This window comes from Dunckerocampus dactyliophorus, chromosome 8, assembly GCF_027744805.1.
Source record: "Dunckerocampus dactyliophorus isolate RoL2022-P2 chromosome 8, RoL_Ddac_1.1, whole genome shotgun sequence".
Lineage (NCBI taxonomy): Eukaryota > Metazoa > Chordata > Actinopteri > Syngnathiformes > Syngnathidae > Dunckerocampus > Dunckerocampus dactyliophorus.
In genome coordinates, this window is record NC_072826.1 from 3903614 (window position 1) to 3928745 (window position 25132).

General features: G+C 40.0%; 3 protein-coding genes across 3 annotated transcripts in view; 1 reads left to right on the forward strand and 2 right to left on the reverse strand.

Annotated features, from left to right (window-relative positions):
* The window catches only part of rdh20 (retinol dehydrogenase 20), an 8925-nt gene extending 6584 nt beyond the window's left edge, over positions 1–2341 (reverse strand). The window contains exon 1 of the mRNA XM_054783683.1: positions 2075–2341. The gene's annotated coding sequence lies outside the window, so the exon portion shown is untranslated. The remainder of the gene's footprint in view (positions 1–2074) is intronic.
* si:dkey-7k24.5 (somatomedin-B and thrombospondin type-1 domain-containing protein) lies at positions 1725–7884 on the forward strand. The gene is made up of 5 exons (XM_054783684.1): positions 1725–2285; positions 3612–3803; positions 3937–4015; positions 4085–4270; positions 6029–7884. Exons 1-5 carry the CDS (start codon positions 2018–2020, stop codon positions 6144–6146), a joined length of 843 nt encoding a protein of 280 aa, XP_054639659.1. The 5' UTR covers positions 1725–2017; the 3' UTR covers positions 6147–7884.
* kcnb1 (potassium voltage-gated channel, Shab-related subfamily, member 1) overlaps positions 5692–25132 on the reverse strand; it is a 43376-nt gene continuing 23935 nt past the window's right edge. Inside the window, exon 3 of the mRNA XM_054783679.1 lies at positions 5692–16160. Coding sequence (XP_054639654.1) covers positions 14268–16160 — 1893 coding nt within the window. The 3' untranslated portion in view covers positions 5692–14267. The remainder of the gene's footprint in view (positions 16161–25132) is intronic.

Genomic DNA, 25132 nt, shown 5'->3' on the forward strand with positions numbered 1-25132 from the left:
CTATTATTTATTTCGGCAATAATGGCTGCGTGCTGACTCTTTGTCAGTGGATAGCAAATGACTACTCAAAGTATATCCCAAGTTTCATTTCAAGTTATAATAAACTGCAGGCTGTTGAAATACAAGCTGCAGCATCTCAGTAGTTTAGTATTTGATGTACTATTTGTTTATTGGCAGCTGCAGAGTGGGCAGCTTATGTATTTGAACTTTAAACCTCCAAGAAGGTTGCTTATTGTTGGATCAAGTGCTTGTTTTCACTCCCAAACACTGGTGGCCTTGTTTACTAGCAGCACTTTGGCACGTGAGCTCTGTGTGTAGTCTTACCAGTGAGACTGCTAAATATATACACACACACACACACACACACACACACACACACACACAATATTAGTAGCAGTACTGTTTAATTCCCCCCTTATTAATGCATACTGTATGCACAAAAGTATATTTTACAGTATGTCTTTATATTTATCTCATTGATTTATTTCCATCCATCCACTTTCTATGCCGCTTATCCTCTGTATGGTCGCGGGGGCATGCTGGAGCCTATCCCAGCTGACTTTGGGCGAGAGGCGGGGTACACCCTGGAGCGGTCGCCAGCCAATCGCAGTCGATTTAATAAATTTTTTATAATGATTATATTCGATGTTGATTTATATGCTCAACATTTGAAGTATTAAAAAATATTACAAAATATATTTTTTTATTATAATAATGTTATATTTGTGGAATTATTTGTTTAACTGTACCATATTATAATATATGAATATATTATAAAATTTGAATAATATATGAAAATATTATAATATATGAAAATATGAAATTATAATAATTGTGTAATATTCCTGGAATTATTTGTGTAATTATATCATATATTATATAGTAATAAATGAAACTTATACTACTTATTTATACTACCTTATTTTTCTCATTATTATATTTTTTATTATTTTTATATTGTCAACATTTTATTAAGTATAAAGAAAATATAATTGAAAATATAATTAATAAAATGACTACATTATGATCTCATTTGGTTATATTTTTGTAATTATTATTAATATTTATATGATCAACATTTGTTTTCTTACTTATTAAAAATATGATTAATATTAGTAAGCTAAAAAAATAATAATTGTATTACAGTATATTCCCAGAATGATTTGTCTAATTATCTCATATATTACATCATAATAAATAAAAGCGTATTAATGTTTTACAACGAACTGTAAAAAATGTGAACATTTAAGGCCCTGTTGACCCAACATGAATGAAAATGGCAATATTTGACATCATTTGCAATGTAAAAATGAAAGAAATGCTTTGTAAAAAGACACTTCATCACATTTGAAACCCACAGACGACATACTTTTATTTTTGAGGGCTTCGGTTTTGAATTGATGAAGTGCAACTGATGATGTTTTCCCATTAGAAGCACTTTATGGGAGCAGTATGATGATAAGAATAATAATAATAATAATAAATGATGTGATGAGTGTTTGGGGGTGGAATCTACCCTCCGTACGCGCACGTGAGTGAGTCTGTTGGTGTTTTTGCATGAATAAACCCGAGCCTTCACTAAGCCGCCCTATTGACGCTCACACACACATCAGCAGAGGCCACATCATTTTAAGCAAACACAATGTGCAGTTGCCATGGAGACTGTGACCCGGTAAACCCCCGGCACTCTTTGTCCTTACAGGACTTGTGGAAACCTTCATTTAATGTGAACTTTTATCTTTACTGCATCACTCCTCCTGCTTGCACGATCCTGTTCAAGTTTATTACACTCAATCCAGTGCATAAATTACCTTTACTTTTTTGTTTTTTGGGCATTATCGTCTTAGCAAAGGCATATTTTTATTTTCTGATGGCGATACGTTCTATCTGCAGATGAGTTTGGGCACTTTTTTCCCCTCAGAGCACTTTTGAGTCGGCCATTTAGTGCGCTGTCCCTTTAAGAGAAGACGAGGTCACAGCGCGCTGACCTCCCACCAGCACAGTTTAAAAAACGCTCATGCTAAACCTCCAGGAATATTCCATCCGAGTCTCCACGATGAGGCGCACGACTTACTTCACGTTCCTCGGCGCCACGCTGGTTTCACTCCTTGTCTGCTCGGTCGTGTCGGACTGCCGGGACGCGGCGCACACGTGTTGCGCTGGCCGGAACGCGTCGTGTGTCAGCAAGGGATGGAGGTCAGATCGCTCCTTTGGTACCTGCTATTGTGACCAAGCCTGCGTGGGCACCGTGGACTGCTGCCATGACTACCACACCGCATGTCCGGGTAAGAGCCTCCGCAAAGATGCCTCCACTTTTACACCTCACCACACCAAACTATCCTCATCAATTACAACACAAGTAACACGATGCTTGTCAAAGATCCTTTATATGACACACATGCTCTGCTGTGTCTAAACACCCCACTGATGACACAAACACAATCAAAGATCCTCTATGTGACAGAAGCTCTTTAAGGACAGGAATGCTCTGCCGGTTTTAGGAATCTGCTGCAAAAATGTATTAAACTGAGCTTGCGGGGGGCGGTTTGCTGTCATCCGTGGTCCGTGTTTAGCCTACGGCCCGCCAGTTGGATACCCAAGCACTGCTTTCATGCACGAAAAGTTGACCAATGAAACTTTGGGTTGGTTTTGTCTGGAGTAGCGTTAAAAATGCATATCAGTATGAATAAAAATGTACATTAATTCTGAATAAAGATGCATATAAATAGAAATAAAAATGTACATTAATTATAAATAAAAATACATATTAATACAAATAAAAATGCATGTTAATATTAATAAAAATGCACATTAATATTAATAAAAACTACATTCATTAGAAATAAAAATGCACATTAATATTAATAAAAACGTACATTCATTAGAAATAAAAATGCATGTTAATATTAATAAAAATGTGCATTAATTATAAATAAAAATACATTATATATATATAAAAATGTGCGTTAATATTAATACAATTTTACATTAATTATTAATAAAAATGCAAGTTATTAAAATTTGATGTTAATTATAAATAAAAATACATAATATAAATAAAAATGCACATTAATATAAATACAAATATACATTAATATCAATAACAATGCACATTAATGTAAATAAAAGCATTAATGCAAATAAAAAATACACAATGTGAATAAAAAAGCATTAGTATAAATAAAATGATTTTTATTTTAAAAATATGCATGAACAAAAATACATTCATTAAAATAAAAATACACATTGATATGAATAAAAATGTACATGAATATAAATAAAATTATACCAATAGTGTGAATACAAATATACATTAGTGTAAATGAAAAATATACATTCATAAAACTAAAAATACAAAAAGAAAAATGTACATAAGAAAAATGACATGACTATAACTACAAAACAATCATTCATATGAGCAAAATGCACTTTCAAATAATGTCTAACATGCTTTCATAGAACTACCATACGCATTCGCTACACACACATTAATACCAACAGAAATGAACATGCATGATGAAATGCACAATGCTAATAAAAATAGACAATGTAAACAATGTAATAAAACTATACATTAACATAAGTAAAATAATGGTCTCCCTCCCCCCCAGCTGTGTCCTGCGTGGTGAGTGAGTGGAGCGAGTGGTCCGGCTGTTTGGAGCCCTGCAGGGCCACCGTCCGCAGACGGACCAGGACCGTCCTGCAGGATCGAGTCAATGCTGGCAAACCCTGCCCCCATCTGGAGGAGCACGCCGGCTGTGCACGCTACTGGACCCAGCAGGGACACTGTCTCAGCGCGCTGGGTGAGAAACAGTGCTCATGTTTTCCAGTGTGAAGATCACTTTCAGCCAATGAGACACAACGCGTGGTCATTTTAACGTCCATCACGAGGCCCGGAAGTAAATGATTTGGTGATCATGGATTCTCTGTGGGCAGTGCCGGCTCTGATTACCACGGGTGGCTATGGCAACGCCAGGAAGAAGCGACACATCCCGGACAGCAACGACACTATTGGGTAACACGTCTGCACTGGTCGGTGGGTGACCTTTAAGTGTGCGCTTTCATTTTTTTCTCAACATTTCAGGTATTGTGTCCAGTTTGAGCTGAGCTCCATGACCAAAGGATGCCAGCACAACGGGGGCCCGCACACCCGCTGGATGCGACACCTGAGGGGGGGTCTCCACGTGTGCGTGGAGTGCCAGCCGCCTGCTCTGGCTGCCGGACACCGGTACTGTGCGGGCGACGGCAGGACCGACAGTGAGGAGGACGGGTGAGGGTGCACACTACAACATCATGACCAAATATGAGCACTGAACAGTCATCATGATCATATGCCTTCATAAGATGGTATTCATTATTATTATTATTATTATTATTGATTTGAATTCCTACAATAATAATAAACAAGGGAGGCGATTTACTGGCTATGCACGTTGTTTTGGTATGCAGCCCACTTCAACTTACTTTGGATACACAATTTGAATCCTGTGAAACAGCATGAAGGCCAGGCTCAAAAGGGGAATAAAAAGAGAGAAAAAATGTGCAAAATGAAAAAAATAATGTGATATTAATTATTACACAAAGAAATATCTAGTATGAATAGGTTTTAAAAAAGTTGTAATACAACAAGAACTAATGTTTATATACTTTTTTAAGAAATAATGCTTCAAGAATAAAACTATTGTTTTTTTTAAGTTGTAAGACTGAGAATAAAACTATTTTTTTTAAGTTATAATATTTCAAGAATAAAACTTATTTTTTAAAGTTGTAATATTGGAAGAATAAAACTTAAAAATTGCAATATTGCAAAAATAAAACCAAATTTTTGGGGGAATGACTCTATTTCAAGAATACAAGTCCAGTATTCTCACTGTTAGGGTTGTCATGTTGTGAAAATAAAGCAGTTCATTTTAAAAAAGTTGTAATATTGTGGACGGCACAGTGGCTGAGTGTTGGCCACACGGTCTGGAGATCGGGAAGACCTGGGTTTGAATCTCTGTTGGGCATTTCTGTGTGGAGTTTGCATGTTCTCCTCGTGCGTGTGTGGGTTTTCTCCGGGTACTCCGGTTTCCTCCCACATTCCAAAAACATGCATGTTAGGCTAATTGGAGACTCTAAATTGTCCATAGGTGTGAATGTGAGTGTGAATGGTTGCTTGTCTATATGTGCCCTGCCTTTGGCTGGCCACCAGTCCAGGGTGGACCCCGCCTCCCGCGACCCTAATTAGGATAAGTGGCACAGAAAATGGATGGGTGTAGTATTGTGAGAATAAAACTTGTTTTCAAAGTTGCAATATTGCAAAAACAGAACTATTGAGTATTATTATTTTTAAAGTTGCAATACTGCGAGAATAAACCCATTTTTTGAACATGTAATACTGTGAGAATGAAACAACTTTTAAAAGTGATAATATTGTGAAAGTAACACTATAACTTTTCTTAAATTATAAAATTGCAAAGATTAAAACTGTATTATTTTCTTAAGGTGTAATATCGTGAGAAAAAAACAGTATTTTTTTAAAGTTGCAATATCTGCAAAAATAAAATATTATTTTAAAAAGTTGCAATATTTCAAGAATAGAAGTTGATTTTTTTTAAATTGTAGTATTGCGAGCAAAAAACATTTTTTTTAAGTTGCAATATGTTGAGAATAAAAAACTTAATTTTTAAGTTGTAATATTGGGGGAATAAAACAGTATTTAAGTTGCAGTATTGCAAAAATAAAATGATATTATTTCTAAAAGTTGCAATATTTCAAGAATAGAACTAGAGTATCATTCTTTTTTAAAGTTGTAGTTTTACAAGAATGAAACATTGTAAATTATAAGATTAAAACGGTATTATTATTATTGTACAGATGTCATTTTGTGAGAATAAATGAGTGGAATGTCCAGCCAGCCAAGAAAGGAGGTGATCTTGTTTTTCGTAGTTCTTCTCTCAGGAATAATCACAAACGTTTGCACGTGACTGCCAGTAGAAGGCGACATTGTTCCGCATGAGAATGTTGAAGTACCGGTACTCGCCAGCAGGAGGCAGCCTCTCCACTGGCAGGCAGTGGGGAACCCCCAATGCAGAGGCGCATGGAGGCCTGTCAGGAGGCTGGAGGCCTGCTCCTGCCCCACTGACCTTACCTTCCTCTTCATATGACCTCCTCCTCATCATCCTCACTCTGCAAGTATTCATCTACTCAAGACGGCAATGAAAGTCAGACATTCTTCATGAAAATGTAAAGTGATCTGCTTTATTTGATTCGGAGTCATCCGAGGGAGGGGAACGCTCGCTTTTCCTGAAAGAAATAGAAACATCTCGGGACATTGACATTGTTGTTTTTCTTTTTTCTTTTTTTTCTTTTTTCTTCCTCACAAGACAAGAAGGACATGGCTGCGTGTGCGCCACAAGCAGCCACGGCGGCAAAGTTACGACATGCACCGAACAATAGAACATGAATACACAAACGACAGCATAGAAAGTCAACAGGTAGAAATGTGTTGCTTTTTTTTGTTATGTTGTTTTTTTCGTACAAAACAGAAAAGCTCGGGACCTACAAACAACGTTGTATAAGAGATTTTGTCAATCTTTTTGTTCTTTTCCCTGGAAAGAGTGTGTACTTTACAAAGACCGATGGCTTAGGCAAGGTCGGGGTCAATTCCACTGAGAGCTTTCAATTGTAGAAAAATAGAGATTATATGTTTGGAGTATTTCTTCTCCTTTCTCCAGTCAACGCGTGCTTTTTTTTCCTTGTCGCTTCTCCTGCACACCGACGCCCCCGAATGGACCCCAGCCCTGTAACACAGCGCTAGAGGGGCTGGAATCCTTTCTAATGACAGCAAGGCTGCGGTCACACTTGTGGTCCGGGTGAAATTGTGAAAATGTGAAAATGTGCGCTTGGCTTAGCGTTCATGCTGGCATTTTAATCATGTGACCAAAAGCTGCACAGTAAAAAAAAACATGTTCATAAAGAAAGGACTTGATAGGACAGCTTTCTTCTGGTACAATTATAACTTTTTGTTACTTTTTAAAACTACTTTTCAACTACTTTTAAACTACTAAAACTAAAAAGTAAAACTAACTTTTGCCTTTATTCTTGTCAAATTGAAATAAAAAAAAAAGTCAGCCTGACTTTTGCTGTTATTTTAAAGCCCGTGTCCGTGTTCACGTTTGACCTCAAAATTATGGCTTTATTTTTGTACAATTATGACTTTGTTACTTTTTTAAATTATTTTTTAAAACTTTTCTTGTGAAATTAAGAACTTTTATCAGAAAAAAAATCAACTTTTTTGTAATAAAACACTTTCAGTCATGTAACATTTTGCCTTTATTGTGAAATTTAAAAAATGTCAAAATTTTGACTTTGTTGCTTTTCAAAAGTACTTTTAAAAACTTTTCTTTTGACATTAAAACTTTTTTTTAATCAGAAAAAAAATCTACTTTTTGTTTGTAATGAAGCACTTAAAGTCATCTAACATTTTGGCTTTATTCATGTCAAATAAAACAAAAACATCTGCATACTTTTTGCTCTAATTTTCAAGTCCGTGCTCACGTTTGACCTCAAAATTATGGTTTTATTCTCGTAAAATTCTGACTTTTTGTTACTTATTAAAATGACTTTTCAAAACTTTTCTTGTGAAATTAAACTTTTTTTTTAACAGGAAAAAAAAGGCAACTTTTTTTTGTGAAATAGCATTTTTAGTCGTGTAACGTTTTTGCCTTTAGTCTTGTAAAATTAAAAAAATCAAATAAAAATCAATAAAAATCAAATGTTTGCGTGCTTTTTCTGTCATTTTAACACTAGTCCGTGTCTGTATTGACCTTAAAATTATGAATTTATTCTTATGTACAGTTATGCCTTTATTTTTACTTTTTTAAATGACTTTAAAAAACTTTTCTTGTGAAATTAAAACTTTTTTTTTAATCAGAAAAAATCGCAAATTTTTTTTGTTCAACATTTTTAGTCACGTAACCTTTTGCCTTCAATTTGACATAAAAAAATAATTCCTGCATGCTTTTGAATCGCACCAGAGGTCACTGGTTTGGTGCACATCGGCGTTCGGATGATGGCGTTCTTGCTTGACCACATGAACCGTCCTAGCGGAGCAAAAGTGTGAACGCAGCCTCAAACTTTCCGGATTTTAGACATAAACACACGTCTGTACAGCTGGGAGTGCCTTGTTATGGGGAAAAGTACTCTATTGTGTTATCATGTGACCAAACTGAACAGCTGTGCTTTAAGTAATAGTAAAAAAAAAAAAAAAATCATGTCACAGTATCACAGTCTAGGTATTAAAACTTGTTTTTGTACCACGAATCACTAGAATCTCAGGACAATTCCACAAGATTGTGTACCAAAAAGCACTGCTGTTAGTAGAAAACAGACATTTTTGGGGTGACTTGAAAAAAAACTCGCTTTCCAGTTTAAAATACAATTTCATAAACGGTGTTACAGTCGTCCTCACGCTATCACGGTTTTTCAAAAATGTATTCATGAATGACTGCTGTTTAAGTGGATGAACATGGGCTATTATTAGTAAAAGGTAAAAAATATTTAAGCAAATTGTACATATTCTTCGATAGAAATGGCTAAATGAACTACCGAAATGAACTAAAATACAAATACAAGGCAGAAGAAGCAATCTAATTGTGACTGTAGTATTCTACATTGGCCACTAGGTGTCAGTAATTGTTCGGTGAGACAGGCACTGGGTTGTCACTGAAGCTTCCCTAGGGAACACATTTACTGTGACACTGCTCAGCAGGTGGTTTATTTATGTCTTACTTTACTCTTATTTTGTCTACCGTGTTGGGTAAGAGTGTAAAGCCATTTAAAGTCGCCATTAATGGCAGAAGTACATCAATACATTATTACAATAATGTATAACAAAGTATGACAGTACAGCAATGTACTGTAATGGCGCCTTTAAATGGCAAGACATGAAATAACACCCATATAGTCACTTTTACATTTGTATTACCCAATATTGTAGGTATAATCTGCGAAAATAAGACATATTATGCATCAATAAGATAACAGACTCACACGTTCGCAGTTCCTTGTTTTCCTTTGGACTTCCAGCGATCCTCCGCCACTATGGTTCTCTAGGGAACACATTTACTGTGACACTGCTACAGCAGGAGTTTGATTTACGACTTTTAAATGGCTTATTTACTCTTATTTTGTTCCATTCCTTTACAATAAATCGATGTATTGTAATACATTATAATAATAATTTATGGCGGCTTTAAATGGCTTTACACTCGTATAAAGTAGTATATAGTAGACAAAATAGGAGCAAATAAGCCATTTAAGACGTAAATAAAACTACTGCTCAAGCAGTGTCACAGTAAATGTGTTCCCTGTGGAACCTTAGTGACGAGTCAAGTGATGAGTTCGCGGTAATGGTGGAAGTATGCGGTCCAGAAGGAGTCAAGGAACTGCTAACGTGAGTCAGGTATCTTATTTATGCCTAAATGTAAAGATGACTATATAGGTGTTATTTCATGTCTTACGGGCTGTAATAATGTTAAAAACCTTATCTAGAACATTGTAAACAGGTTTTCAATGCCATAATTACAAAAATAGTCCATGTATTAATGTCGCGGAAAAGTTCAATGATCCAACCAGCCGATTAACGAGGGACGAGTGTATTGTTGCTTTTTGTTGGATGTCCTACTAAATTGATGCGAGAAAGCACCGCCCATAACTTTAGTGTGCTGTTTGTTTGACTTCCATCTACAAGCCTCTCCTGTGGTGTTTGCTGTCTACTCGTGAAATATTGATTGTCGTCATAGGTTTCAGCCAAAAATCATCCCTGACTGCGTTTATGTTGAAAAGCGCCGTGATTGGACAGATGGTGATGCGTGCAGACAGCGTGGAAGTGCGCTCCAAACGTCCTGTAGAGTGACGCGTGTCAATTGATGGTGATGATTGGCAATCAGCAGTCATCGATCAGGGCTGATTGTTGTCGACGGGGTGCTGAAATGTTGGGCATGCATTGGCCTTGGCTTTTCCTAATCTTGTTCCATGAGTGAAATCCAATTAGAGAGCCGTTCATCAGTGTGAGCTGAATGAGAGAAGAACAGGAGCACACGTCCATTGTGTTTATGGTCTCCTTTTCCCCGCGCAACGGCCTCCTTATATGACATTTAAAGGCTCGAAGTAAAATGCAATTTTTTTTACATCCTTTTCTTGAAATAATTCAGCTTTTTTTTTTCCCCCCAAGAAAATGAAACTTCCAATTCATTGTCTTGTAGCAGGAAAATAGCACAAGAAAGTGGCAGAACAACAAGAAAGACTGGAATAAGATATTAGAGATATAAATTTTAGAATATAATCACTATTATATCTTCATTTTATCATTTTTTTTACACAATTGTTATCTCACATCTATTTTTTGTCATATCTTTTCAAAATGATACCGATAACTTCCTGCTTCTCAAGGCCGATATGATTAGGCCTGTCACGATTAATGGAACGATTAAAAAAAGCAGGTATTTCTAATTATAATTATGACGCCCTCGATGAATTGGCATGTGCATGTATGCATGTGCGTCTCATCTGCTCGTCTCTCTGTGCCACAGGAGGGTTCACTCTTCATCTGTCTGTGCGCATTGCTTCCATAGTGGAATGAACTGAGAGAGCGAGCTCTCCTCTCTTTCAGTCTCCTTGTGGAGGCGGGGCTACTAGTGAGTGGCTACACAGGGTTTGCAGTTAGTTAGTTCGTGAGGCGGCCCACGCCAACATGAATGAAGGCACAGACGCGATGGTTACTGAGGAATGTATGTGGGAATATTTCAGGGGAAGTACCAATGGAGGTGCTCGGGCAGCAGAGCCTTCGTCCCGGCAGTCAACGCTTACTGAGGTGTTTGGTCTGCAAATATAAGCAAAATGGTGCACGCTCACAGACAGTGTCGCTCGCTACATTGCAAAAGAAATGCAACCATTCAATACGGTTATGTGGCATCATTTTTAAACAACACTGCGATTCGATTGGCTGGCGACCAGTCCAGGGTGTATCCCGCCTCTCGCCCAATGTCAGCTGGGATAGGCTCCCGTAGGCCTGTCACGATAACACATTTTGCTGGTCGATAATTGTGCTATAAATTATTGACGATAATTGATAATTTTGGCTTTTTTTTTTTAGACTATATAATCATTAAGTTGATCATTCAATGGTCACTGTCATGTCACATTTGAGCCACTAGATGGTACTGAAGTGTAGTGTATCTAAAATTGGCAAAGTTGAAACTAATAATATGCTTTTTTCCTATATCACAAGGCTGAGATGCATTTTATTTTTTGTGTAATGTCAAAATGGCCCTTACGTCCTTTCATTTTTCAGTATGTGGCCCTCGGTGGAAAAAGTTTGGACATCCCTGCTTTAGAACGATGCAAATGATTGACTTTCCTCAGAATTCCAAAAAAAGTGCAGTTTTCCTTTAACACAACTTTCTTGTGTCATTTCCAGCTAAAAGATTGCTATTCAAGGCATTAAAACAATTTAACTCGAAATTTGACTGAAGTTTGACTGATTTTGGGCTTAATATCATACTTAATAGGGCGTACAGTACACGTATGCTTTGGTTGCACTTCGGCGGGATGCTGTCAGCGTGGAGGCTTTCCCTTGTCATGCGTACATTCATTTGGGAATTCTTTTTCCATTAAGCGTCACACTATCTCACACATACACACACACACACACTCCCACTCTTCCACCCTCATTGCTATTCCTTGCACACTGTGGTTTCCCTCGCTGTACTTCAAAACACAATATGAAATTGGGATTTGTGGGAAAAAAAAAAGTCTCACTACTATTAAATATGACCTTGACTATTGACGCTTTTTTTCCCTGCAAGTAAAATTTTTTCAAGGATCTGCCCCCTTTCATGGACCATGTTTCTCTTAAAGGGCCAGACATCTCTTTAAAGGCATTTTTTTTCTAAGTGTGCTGCATGTCAACTGCATTGAACAATTTTCTGTGCATGAATAGGCCGTTAAAGTGCATGGTTCTCCTCCTAATGAAAACACCTAGACATGGACGGGACATAAACACGACGTCATCAGATCATCATAGTGAGTCATGGGTGCAGGCGTGTGTGTGTGTTGTCGTACGTGTAGTCAGACCTCGCCACCCCAATTAAAACACTGAACAATGGTTGCTGTCACCATGGCAACCAAGCATGTCTCTATATACTGTATATATCTATATTTTGAAGTTTAGCTGTGTGCATCTTCCCTGGGTGTGCTGTGCTCTTCATGTCTTCAGTTTCAGCATTTACAGCTTATGTGCAGTTCAGTGTATGTATACTGTAGTATCCTTAAATTAGATTTATACATCATGTTCATTATATACAACCTCCCGCGCCCCCTATACGTGAAAATAAGGCCAATGCATGCTGAACATTTGTGACTGTTTAAAATGAATCATGTTTTTGTATGGTTAACCATCTGGTGCATGTTGACAGTAGGCATGAGGCATGCACACACGCTGGCCACAACATTAGGTACACCTACACAAGCCGATCACGTCACATTTATGCCTTTCCAAAGTCAATAAATGCTCACTTTTAAGAGCTGCAGTTATCCCTCGCCACGTCGCACGTTGAATTTGGCGGCTTCACTCTATCCCGGTTTTTCAAAAATATGTTTAATAAATTATGCTGTTTTTTGGTTGAATATGTCCTACTATTAGTAAAAATATATGCATATTTAAGCCAATGTTACATATTTTTTGACTAAGCATTTTCAAGCATAAAAATTTTTGAACAAAAATCCAAATTCACCTAATTCACCTGATATGTAGTATTCTACAGTGGTCACTAGGTGTCAGTAATGTTACTGTAACGTTTGGTGAGACACCAGACTTGATCACCGGAACAACAGGCTTTTATTGCAGTTTTGAGTGATCTCACAGCAGGCACAATAATCCCTAATTTAAAAAAAAATCCCTAATAAAACCACGGGCTACTGTTGCATCCGCGAGCTAAAACTCCGACATCACTTCCTGTCTGCCCACCACTCAGCTTCCCTCCCAACCGAACACATTTACAGAAAAACACACAAGCACGAGTCTTATTTATGTCTTATTTTCTCTTATGTCTCCTATACTGGGTAATACCAGTGTAAAGGCATAGGGGTATTTTTTATGTGTAGAGAGCTCTAATCATGTTAAAAACATATTTAGAAGGTCGTAAACAGGTTTTCTCTGGTCTAACTATGAAAATATTAGAATTATAAATAAGGAATCCTACTTTGCGGAAATTCACCTATCAGCGGTTACGGATAGTTTGTTCACTTCCTGTCTACAAGATGCATGGCGAACAAAATGCACGCAACAGTAATAAACACATTGTTAAATCAAAACTGAGCATTGTTATTTTTGTATTTGTGTTAAATCATGTTCGATGGTGCAAGTGTACCTAATGAAGTGGCCTCTGTCACCCATAAATTAAAAAAAAAAACAAACAAAAAAACTCTTACTTCTTTCATCCATTCCGAAAAGATAATGTTCGCTGGCAGCGTTGTGACTATGTTGTGATGTCATGTGACAAAATACTGCGTTTCAAACAGATGACGGGAGCCTCCCGTATCCCAAGCCTCCGTTCCTTGAAGCCGATCCTTAACGTGGGATTACGTGTCACGTGCGATTATGACAAAGCAGACCATCAAATAGCGTGTATCTATAAGGTATTTTCCTCTTATCTATATAAAAATAAATCAGCTTGGACAATCTTAGAAGTGTGTATACATGAATTAGCATCGCATCATCCATCAGCAATCATCCTCACATGCACACACACACATAAATACAGACATGCACGCCCCGCTCCACCCCCGACAAATGCAAATGACTAAGGCCAGGTTTGGGAATGGAGGGCACGAAGAAGTAGCTTATAGGCTTTTTAGGTCCTCTCCTGTATCTCCAAGACTACAAAAACTAGCGGGACTAGCTAACGGGACAGTGGACGGCGGGGACTGTTCCTCCTGGAGAATGTCGGGAGAACCCTCAGACGCACATGCCATGGCATCTCTGAGCAGACCTGCTGGCTACATTTTTGGGGTGCTTGATTTGTCTTGTGGAATATCCGATTGGAATGAGTTGAAAGAAGGGGGCAGTGAAATTTGTGTATTTCCAAATGTTTTACTCCCCGAGTCGGCCTTTGTGTTCTGTCTGAGCGTGTGGCCCAATGGCATGCTCAGGTGCTTTTTGAAGTGAGACTCTGTGTTTCTATCACAAGCACTCATGTCCTGCTTTAGAGTTTGAACCTCTGCACTCAGTGACTTTTGTCCAAAGTGTTTTGACGCCCCTTTTGCCTGCGCCCTATCTCGGGTCCCACGTGGTTCTCGTGAGGAACCCCGCATATTCCCTCCCGTGGGAATAGACAGTTTTGCCCTAGCATCTTGTGGGCGGCTTCTAAATGGTTGGTGCCTCTCTGGTAGTTGATGTTGATGCTGCGTTTGGGGCTGGAGTCGCTCAGCAGGCGATCTGTGGGACTGGCGTCAGAGATGTCGCGTAGGTGCTCATCGTCATCCGTGTCAGCGTCGATGTATTTGCTGATGGAAGAGTCATGGAAGGTGAAGACGGTCGGGGCCAGGGCGGCCCTCTCCGGGGACTTGGGCGGGGTCCTGCTGCTGGCCGTGGTGTAGACGGAAACCTCGGGGCTTAGCAGAGAGTGGTCGGACAAGACGGAGCTGTCCGAGAGTGGCGACGGCCTGGGCTCCTTGTCATTGCGGCAGCCTCCCTTGGAGAAAAGGCTTCTTGACGCATTACGGGAAAATAAGAATTTCCTTGCATTTTCTGAGCAGGAGGGTTTTGAGACTGTTACGGGAGTCAGCACGGGTGCACCGCTGGTTTCCTGGCCTGTTTTGGCCACGGAGTGCTGGGACAAGGCTATAGCTGCACTGTTGCTATGGCAGAGGTCCACTTGAGTGCTATGAGGATATCGTGGATTCTCCTGGAAGTCCGTAGCACAACTGATGTAGCTGTCAATGCTGGACAGACTCTTCATGTCGCCCACCCCTTCTCTGGTTCCCAGCGTTGATGGATGGTGATCCTGTATCGCTCCCAGCTCTATCTCGTCCCTCTGCTTCCCAACCCTGGAACCTCGGTCTTTAGCGTTGAGGTTGGGTTGTGACTGAGTCTTGGCCATCTGGGTGTACATTTCCTCCAGCTTTTGAACGTTTAGCTTTTGAGGACTGCTGTTTCGACCCTTGTTAGGCGATCCTAAGTGCTGGGTGTTGAAGGAACGGTTGGAACTCGTTTCTGACGTCGCTCTCTTGGGAGTCCACTTCCAACGGCTGGGTGAGAGGTGGTTATCCTGAGGCCTCTCGTTCTTCTCTACCACCACGTCCATCAGTTCTGCACTACGGGCGAATGCTTCCTTCAAGTTCATGGAAACAATGCTACCATTTCTCTTTGCCCTCTCCAGGGCCTCTCTGCGTTTAAGTGCTTTTTCTTGTCTCTTTTGCTCCTTGTAGAATTCTGAGAAGTTGTTAACAATAATAGGAATAGGTAGGGCTATCACCAGTACTCCAGCAATGCAGCATAAACCCCCGACTATTTTGCCAAGGAGCGTTTTGGGGTAGATGTCTCCGTAGCCTACTGTGGTCATGGTGATAGTTGCCCACCAGAAAGAAGCTGGAATGCTTTTAAACTTTGTGTCCTCCTCATCCTTCTCTGCAAAAAACACCAGACTAGAGAAGATCATGATGCCCATGGCGAGAAACAGAATGAGCAGGCCCAGCTCGTTGTAGCTTCTCCTTAAGGTGAACCCCAGTGACTGAAGTCCTGTGGAGTGCCGAGCAAGTTTCAGAATACGCAGGATTCGCATTATCCGGAAAATCTGAACCACGCGCCGCACGTTCTGAAACTGCAACACACTCTTGTTAGATTCCGTCAGGAAGATGGTGACGTAGTAGGGCAAGATGGCCAGCAGGTCGATGACGTTCAGGGGACCTTTGAAGAACTTCCACTTGTTGGGAGATGAGAGGAAGCGCAGCAGGTACTCCATGGTGAACCAGGCGATGCACACCGCTTCCACGTGGGCCAACTGGGGGTTGTCCGTGTACTGGCCGAACTCGTCTGTGCCCTGCAGCTCTGGTAGGGTGTTGAGAGACAAGGCGATGGTGGACAGCACGATGAAGAGGATGGAGATGATGGCCAGGATCTGAAAGACAGGTAACAGATAGAGATGAGCTACCTTGCCTTGTGGTCTGTCTTTAGTGGGTTTAAATACAACATGCATAAAGAATATACAGTACATATCAGGAGTTTGTCCTCCTGTGTTGGTGCCTTCCCTGTTTCCACCTGCTCCTCCTGTGTCAGCCAATTGGCTCATTCCATTTCCTGGTGTCTTCCCCAGCTGTCATTACTCAGCGTCTATTTAGTGGCCAGTATTTGTGCACTTCTTGTCAGTTTCTCGTTGTTCATTGTCTCGTTAGTTGTCATATTGCCTGGACTAAATTTATTGATGTCTGGGGTGTCCACACCTTTTACAGCAAGGGCAGCATACTGTAATTTAGGATTTGGATACGTATGTTTTTTTGAAAATTAATCAATAAAATGTTAATTAATAAATGATCGTTGTTTCGTGGTTGACTATGGCCTATTATTAGTCAAAAAAAAGACAAGGTACAGTATATGTACTATTCCGGTCACTAGGTGTCAGTGATGTTACATTGATGAGACATGACATTATATTACGTTACCTTCACACTAGTACATGAAGTCAGCCATGGCATGTCCGACATGACACAATGGAAAAAAAGTTGTTCTCCCACTCCCTGTGGAAGTGGTAAGTTTTGGACTTCTTAGTTTGTCCTTCTTCCCCACTCTGTTTGAAACCATCTCTTAAGTTTAGAATAAATGAATTGTTGGCTAACTAGTTAGCTCAGTAGCTTGCTATGTTTTAAAGCAGCGCCTGTCGCTTGTGTCCCTGCAGTGATCCTGTAGCCTGCGTATTACAGTTGAGCAATGAGAATGATGAACAGAGAATAATAAGAATGTAAAGGTGACAATAGGGGTGTTATTTCATGTCTAGGCGGCTCTAATAATGATGAAAATGCTATTTAGAAAATCAAACAGGTTTTCTATGCTCTAACTACAAAAATATTCCAGTCATTATTATTGAATCCTACTTATTCACTTATCTCGGTTGGATCTGGAACCAATTAAATGCTATAACTGTTTTTTTTTGTTTTTTTTAAAAAGCTAAAACAAACAATTACCAACAATGGATATTAATTAATCCTAAATAATAATGACTTCAAATAATGTAATTAAAAAAATAACAGTTATTATCCAGTCTGTTTTTTCTCTTTTCATGATGCCATCCATCCATTCATCCACGTTTAATTATCTCACAACAGGCACAATAACAGTAACATAATAATCATGATAATAATTATAATAATAACATGGGTTACTATTTTGCGGCCAGAGCCCACAACAAGCTTAAACTCAACTGTGAACCCCCGACGTCACTTCCTGTCAGCCATCAAACTGTCTTAAATGAGTTATTTCTTTCCTCTAAAGACCACATGATATGTAGTATTCTACAGTGATCACTAGGTGTCAGTAATATTACTGAAACGTTCGGTGAGACACCAGACTTGATGGCTGGAACAATAACCTTTTATTGTAAGTTCGAATGACCTCACAATAGACACAATAATCCCTACCTCACTGCCTAGCTCATCTCCCTCCACTTTCCAGGCACTACTTTACTCATGATTGGGCATGGGAGACGGGCTCAGGCTTGATCACCCTGTAGTTGGCCGCCTTTTGATGAGGACGTTTAGTGTTGAAAGGCCGAAACACCCACTGATTCCAAGGTAAACTACTGATGGATGATGTGTCCCAAAATGTACATCCTTCCCATGGCTGAGATAAAGTTTGCAGGTAGTAAATCTAAATATCTAATCCAGTGTTCCCGTGTTTGGGCTCCACACTGAAATAGCAGACATGTGAAGTAAACAAAAAGAAGACATTTTGACTCCATGGAGTCATGAGTTTAAATTGACTTATTTCTGTTTGATTACGTTGCAAAGGCATCAAATCTTCTTTTCCTCCCGAGATGATTTGCGACCTATCAACAGGCTGCAAAAACAAGCCAACACATGAAGAGCACGGCTTCCTTACACTGTAACTTGTCTAGAGGAAATGAAGGCAGGCCTTGCAAAGACGGTGATTGACGGCTCGGGCGTTGACGACACAACCTAATCATTTGTCCACTCCCGCCCCGTGAAAGTGGCTGCGGCCAAATGGCTCAAGAGGCAACCTTATCTACCGCCAATCAGAGCAGGAGGACACTGTTGCCATAGCATCGTGGCAGACGTGAATAATGATCCTATCTGTTTATTTCCTGCTCCCTGAGCGCCTCTCCTCCTGCCTTGGAGGAAAGTGTTTGCGAGGACTGAAGCTGTGAATGATGCTTTCCAGAACATTAGGTACAGCTGCACAATCCAGTCAGAGGCAATTCTTATTATCCTTATTTATACACAGAGCCAATCCTTAAAAACATACTCCACGTGTGCTTTGTTGTGCTCGGCTTTGCGTTCACACTGGTACTTTTGTCATGTGACCAAAGTCGGTGCAGCAACGAACATAAAATAGAGGACTTGATTGGACAGCTTTGTGATCATTTACGTGACGTAGCTGAAATATTCCACACCAAAATGTCATCTGCTGGGTTGAATACGTAGCTTGATTTTATATTCGGCTTGGAGTTCATGAAAAGCTTGTCAAATATACTCGCACACCGAGAGAAGAGCACAGCAGAGACACAACACATTTTCTCTTGCTAGCTGTCATTTCTGAAAATAAAAATCACTTTATCGTAAAATTACGTCTTTCGATGCCAATATGGTTTTTGCCATTCTTATAAAATTATGACTTTATTCTTGTAAAAATGAAGACTTTTTGTTTACTTTTTATTAATTTTATTAAAAAAGAGCTGGAGATGTTTCAAAATTCAAACTTTTTTTGTTACTTTTATATTACAACTTTTCTTTTGAAATTAAAACTTTTTTATCAGGAAAAAATAAAATGAAACACTTTTTTCTTGTATTAAAAAAAGCTTTAGTCTTCTAACCGTTAGCTTTTATTCATGTACATTTTTAAAAAAATTGTATTTAATTTTTTAAAATCTGTGCATGCTTTTTGCTTCTATTTTAACACTGGTGAACGACCGATCCGTGTATCCTTCATATTTGAGGTCAAATCAACTGAACCTGGTTCACTTGCAAGCGGACCGGGACCCGACTCTCAAGCAGCTTGGCTCCATTTTGCATCCCTCTCTGGCTTGTTTTGAAAGTAGCAAGAAGTGACAGTTAACCTCTCCAGCTGAGGCGATAATCACATTCACCATTTGTAATGAGTCAGGGCAAGAATAGATTTATGCTTCTAACAAACCCCTCATTTGAAACTGCGGGAGATTATGGCTACAGCAGGGCAGGACAAAAAAGAAGCGGCGGTAATAGGACTGTGATGCTATAAAAAGGTCACTAATGAAGGCACACTGTGTAAGATTATGGTTATGAAGTTCCACTCGGAAAACCCTGCACATTTCCCAACGGCTTGGGTCCCTGCTGCCACTGCACACTCCTCATCTCCTTCCTTCCTTTCCCTCGTCTTTCCTTCCTTCCTTCCTTCCCTTGTAATTTCATCAAAGCACCGTGTTGCATGTCAAGCCGCTAAAAAGGAGGCAAAGGCAAACAACTGCACGTCTCGGCAGATAATAATTGCAACGACATCAAGCAAATTACGTTGGCTATTTTTAGCATCTCCCCGTGGACCCTCGCTGCTAATAGTTGCCGTGCATGCGCCTCATGCACACAAAGCGCTCTCCAATGTATTTTGGTGACTTTGAAATAGGCAAGATATTTATATCCGGCGTGAGCAGAATGACAGGAAATGCCACTGTGACTGACTGGAGATGCGCACATCACACCACCAAGGTTTGTTTCTACCATGTGGATGCAATATTAATACTAATATTAATATTAACGCACTACCACAGTCCTACCACGCTCGGGCATGTCACGTGCAACATTTTTATTTGTATTTTTTGGCCTTCGGCGTGTCTAATAATCAAATTCATTACTAATGAGCCCTGTTATTAGAGATGACACTAATTTGCTTTTGTAAGCCATAATACAAAGCTGGAACAAATACTCATAAATCTCAGGGTTGAGTACAGTTGTCTCTCGCTCCGTTGCGTTTTTTCAAGAATTAGTTCATAAATGTCTATGTCTATGCATTGCATGCATTGTCTATGACTATGCATTCTTTACTTGTGTACATACTTGTGTATCTTGCTTGCTGCTGTAACAGATGAATTTCCCTGCTGTGGGATTAATAAAGTACTACTACTACTAAATGTTTCATGGTTGACTGCAGCCTGTTAGTAGTCCAAAAATGCGAACATGTTAGGTATTCTTGGCCTACATTAAGCATTTTCAAGCATTAAAAAATGTTAAATGAGCTAAAATACCAGTTTAAGGCAATACAGGACTTTAATGAACTGTAGTCTACACTGGCCACTAGGTGTCACTAGTAACACGCACCAGGCTTGATTGCCAACAACAGGCTTTTAGTATTTTATAATTATTAGTCTCTTAACAGTCACAATAATAACATAAAAATGACAGTCATCATCATCGTCGTCGTCGTAAAATACTCCAGCTACAACTCAACTCTGGATCCCCGACGGCACTTCCTGTCCACACGTCCAGAAGATATTTATTGAAACACGTCCTATTTATGTCTTCAAATTTTCTCGGATTATGTCAACTATATTGGGTGATATGAGTGTAAAGGTGACTGTAGGGTTGGTATTTTGCGTCTACGGGGCTCCAATGATGGTAAAAATTAGAGCCCGCTGATGAATCGGGCCAATGATGACGTATCACCGATTGATCGACTGTGAATATTCACCTTCACTTCACTTCATACTTCCATGCAGGATTTCCACGGGCTCATACATTCACAAGTTAATGTCTTCATTCAAATCATTTTGAAAATGTAATGTGTTTAGTTGTCATTTTATGTTTTGAAAGCAGCTACTTTGTCACATTAAATGTAGTTTAGTCCCTTGTGTTTGTCTACTAACATGATGCATGTTTTGACTCTTTATTTTGTTTGTCGTCAGCTTTTTTCTCGTTTGCTTCAGCATTTTTTTTCTTTTCTTTGTGGTGAATCGTATTTTGGGTTTTATGAGAATTTATGTTGGTGCACAGTATGTATGCTGCGTATATTAGTGCTCTTATTTCAACAATATTCTGTTTAGTAATATTGAATCCTACTTCACGGAAATTGATTTATTGCGGTTGGATCTGGAATCAATTAACCGTGATAAACGAGGGATTACTGTAAACAGCTAATCTGCATTCTGCATTAACATTTTTAAAAAAGTACAATGAAAAAAATAAAATATATGACAATGTATTGCAGTCTACTAATACTGTATAATTTCTACTGCATTACACTCTTCTGCACTCTGTGTGTATGCAAGCAGCCCCGCCTCCACCCACACAGACAAAGAGACTGTATGACAAAAGGGCTCACTCCATTCATGCCATTGTTCTATGGAACAAACGTGCCAAGGTGCTAAAATCAATGCACATAGTGAACTTGTTTGGTGGCGAGGGATGAGGAAAGCAGTCATGCATGCACATGGCAATATATTGATTATCCACTGTATTCTCATTTATTATGTGATGAATTCATGAATTTATTATCGTCCCAGGCTTAGTGCCCACGAGACAGTTTTTTTTTCCGAATGAGAAATCTTGTGATGTTTTAGTTTTGCGAGATCTTGTGGCAGCCCTACTAAATACAAATACAGTGCAGTCTGGCTTCTCCTTATGAGAGCCACTGACACAATTCTAGCAGCCTCCCTTGAGGAAGTCCCGGTGCTGCGACTTTTCCTTATTAGCGAGCATCAGGAGCAACACGTGGAGGCTCCTGTTCCCGTGAGTCCCACAGGAAGGCAGCCGTCATCCAGCCAGGAAGGAACAAGTCCGTCAGTAATTGCTGAGACACGGAGAAAGGCTCGGATTCAATAAGCTCTGCTTCTTCCGACTCCTTTCTCGGTCGTGTTGAATTGTGTCAACATGTGCTGTACTTTGTTTCGCAAGAAACTACGTAAACCGTAAGGATTATCATTAGCTCAGGCAAACACCCCGACTCCACACCTGAGCCCCGTCCACGGCCAAAGAGATGCCAGCCAGCATCGGGCTGCCAGCCGCTATCACCATGACAACCCCATTGAAGCTCAACAGGAGGTGGCGACGTGGACCTGCTTGCGCAAGGCGTGTCTGACACAGTCCTCCCGACTCTCTCAGGTGCGCCTGAGTCGACCCTCTCACGTGCATCAATATCCCCGCATTGTTGTATATGCTGCACTTTACCGCGTGCAAACATCATCAGCGCTGCCTTCTGTTGCCATTTGCACGCTGGCACGCTCGCTCGGGGACGGGGGGGGGGGGGCAGATGTTTGCCCCGCGCGCCGCAACAGTCGTTCACGGTGATCAACAGCAATAAAGTCATAATGTGAGCACTGAATAACGTGGAATAATTCACAGCCCTGATTCAGAATGTAGACGGGCTCTGTGCCTCTCAGCCTGTGAAAGACTGAGATGGCGTTTCCATGGAGACGGGAGGAGGAGACCTTTGAACAGCAGAAGCCTGTTTATCTTCGTCTCGCACATCTCGTACTAAATAAATATGTAGTATGTTGCGAGGCGCAGAGCTGTAGATTGAAGCCGGTCACCTCTGAGGCACGGCTCTCCTTAATTGGCTTTTATTCACTCTGCATCTTAACATAGAACTTTTTTTTGTTTTTATCTTGCGGGTTTTCCAGATTGGGGTCACCACAGCGAGCCAATCACGTGATTTGATTTAGGGTTTTTTTTCCATTTATCTGGGCTCAGCAATAAAATATATAAACATCCACAAATGACCAAGATCTAAACGGCAAATGAAGACCGAGATCAAGAAGGCGGCCAGTCAGATGGATGAAGTTGAAATTATGCCGTAAAGACAGGCTAGGCTGCAAGTGTATGACATTGAAATCAGGGGTGTCCATAGTGCAGCTTGGGGGCCATTTGCGGCCCATGGCTGCTATTTGATGGCGCGTGGCACATTCTAAAAAATCTAATCTATCAAAAAAACGTTTTAAAAAAGGAAAATATTATGAGAAACAAAACAAAAGTTGTGATTTTTTTTTATTTGGTTGTGGAAAGTATGAAATGACAATAAAGTCATACAGAACGTTTTTATTTCTTATCTTTGGGTTTCACTGCAGCAAGTGAATCACATAATTTGATTTGTTTTTTTCCGTTTACGCGGACTTTGGATTGATTTAGCAATAAAATATGTAAATATTCACACACAGACCAAATGAAGTTGCAAATCAAGAAGGCAATGAGTCAGATGGATGAAGATTAAGTGATGCAGCTAAAGAAAAGGCTCCAAGGGTACGAACGTTTAAATCAGGGGTGTCCAAAGTGCGGCTCGGGGGCTATTTGCGGTCCGTGGCTGCTTTTGTATTGGCCTGTGGCGCTTTCACTTCCTCTTCCCAATAAGCCTGTCTCTCCCTCCCTTGCAACGCCCTTTCCAGTGTGCAAGACAACCACAGGATAAAAATAAGATTATAAATAAGACACAATTTTATTCTTTCATTAAATTCTTGGATTTAATGTTTGGTTATTGTACTTTTACATGTTCTTCATGTGTTCTGGAGTGACTTAGGTGTTCATTTAAGTAGAATTTCAGCCCGAGGACCTCCTGTAAATTGCAGTCGAGTACTTTCCTGTGGTGGGTCAGTGCACAAAAAGGCCACGAATTGAAAATAGTGTAATAATAATAAAGTGTAGTAATAGTGTAATAATAAAATCAAGAATGAAAATCTGAGATGAATACAAATAAAAAGACCATGGGGCCGCCATGTTCTGCGTTGCATTTAAATGTTTTCCTCCTTCCTCTCACTCGGTCGCTGCCATGCATTTTGAGGTCAGAGGAAAAACCTTGCAATGATCCTCCGTGTGCTATTTCTGGGGAACCAACTTTCCCCGAACTCAAATACCGTAGGGTTTGCAGCTCAAAGTCCACAGCAACACCCCCTCTTCCCCTCCCCTCCTCAAGTAAAGCACTACTGTAAGTAAGAAATCTATGCCTGGATCATCCATCTCCTCAATGAACGCCACCTCATCTCCTCTCCTCCTCAATTATTCATGAATTTCAGATGAAGAAGAAAACCCAGACTCAGCATCTAAATTTAAAACCTGGCTGCTCCACGGTGGCCATATAAATAGAAACACTATAGGATAGGAGGCGGGTCTGGCACACACTGGGAATTTTATACGTCTGACTGTGCTGGAATGAGGCGGACTGGCTGGGGAAGCTTTGGCGGTGATGTGGAAATGTTTCGGGAAAGACCTGATTCTGCTACCTCATGTGGAGAAAACTCCCAAAGCACTTAATATTAATAATAATAATTATTAGAGATGCATGATATCTTTTTTTCCACCTGATAACACTAACTTTCTGCTTCTCAAGGCCGATATGGGACCGACTTTTTTTTTTATTGCTACTTTTTCAATTTAGATTTGAGGGTAGTTTGTGCACACCTGGAGGTAAGAAGGACTGGAACAAATTAGGACGTGACCAACTGTACGTGTTTTGTCCTAATCAAATATCATGACATTACTACTACCACATCACTACTATCAGGAGAACCAGAGTATTGAGCGAAGGGAGCCACCTGCTGTGGCCCAGCAAGGTGCACTGTATTCGGGCACACGCTCCAAGCAGCCGGTGTGACGCCACGGAGGTCTCTGGCAAACCTTTTGCACTTTTCAGGTGGCCGATAAGGTTTTTTGTGTGCTCGATGGGTTTTTTTCGTCCTTCCTCTTAAAGTGAATGTTTGTTTGTGTGCAATTAAACCCAGGAAGTTGCGGCAGGCCGCCGTTAACGTCACAGGCAAGTAGTAGTTTGTGGGAGCACACGTGCGACTACCTTTTTTTAACCCTTTCATTCGCATTTTGCTCCTGAAATAAGTCCATACAAAGTCAATCAAAGTCGAGTAACGTTTTGGCGCCTCTGTATATGAATGTACAAGTCTCGTACACTTGCGTT

Excerpts from the sequence above, each read along its gene's own strand:
- si:dkey-7k24.5 (XM_054783684.1), top strand. The coding sequence starts at position 2,018 with ATGCTAAACCTCCAGGAATATTCCATCCGAGTCTCCACGATGAGGCGC. Across the intron at positions 2,286-3,611 it reads CTACCACACCGCATGTCCGG|CTGTGTCCTGCGTGGTGAGT; the intron begins GTAAGAGCCTCC and ends CCTCCCCCCCAG. Across the intron at positions 3,804-3,936 it reads ACACTGTCTCAGCGCGCTGG|TGCCGGCTCTGATTACCACG; the intron begins GTGAGAAACAGT and ends CTCTGTGGGCAG.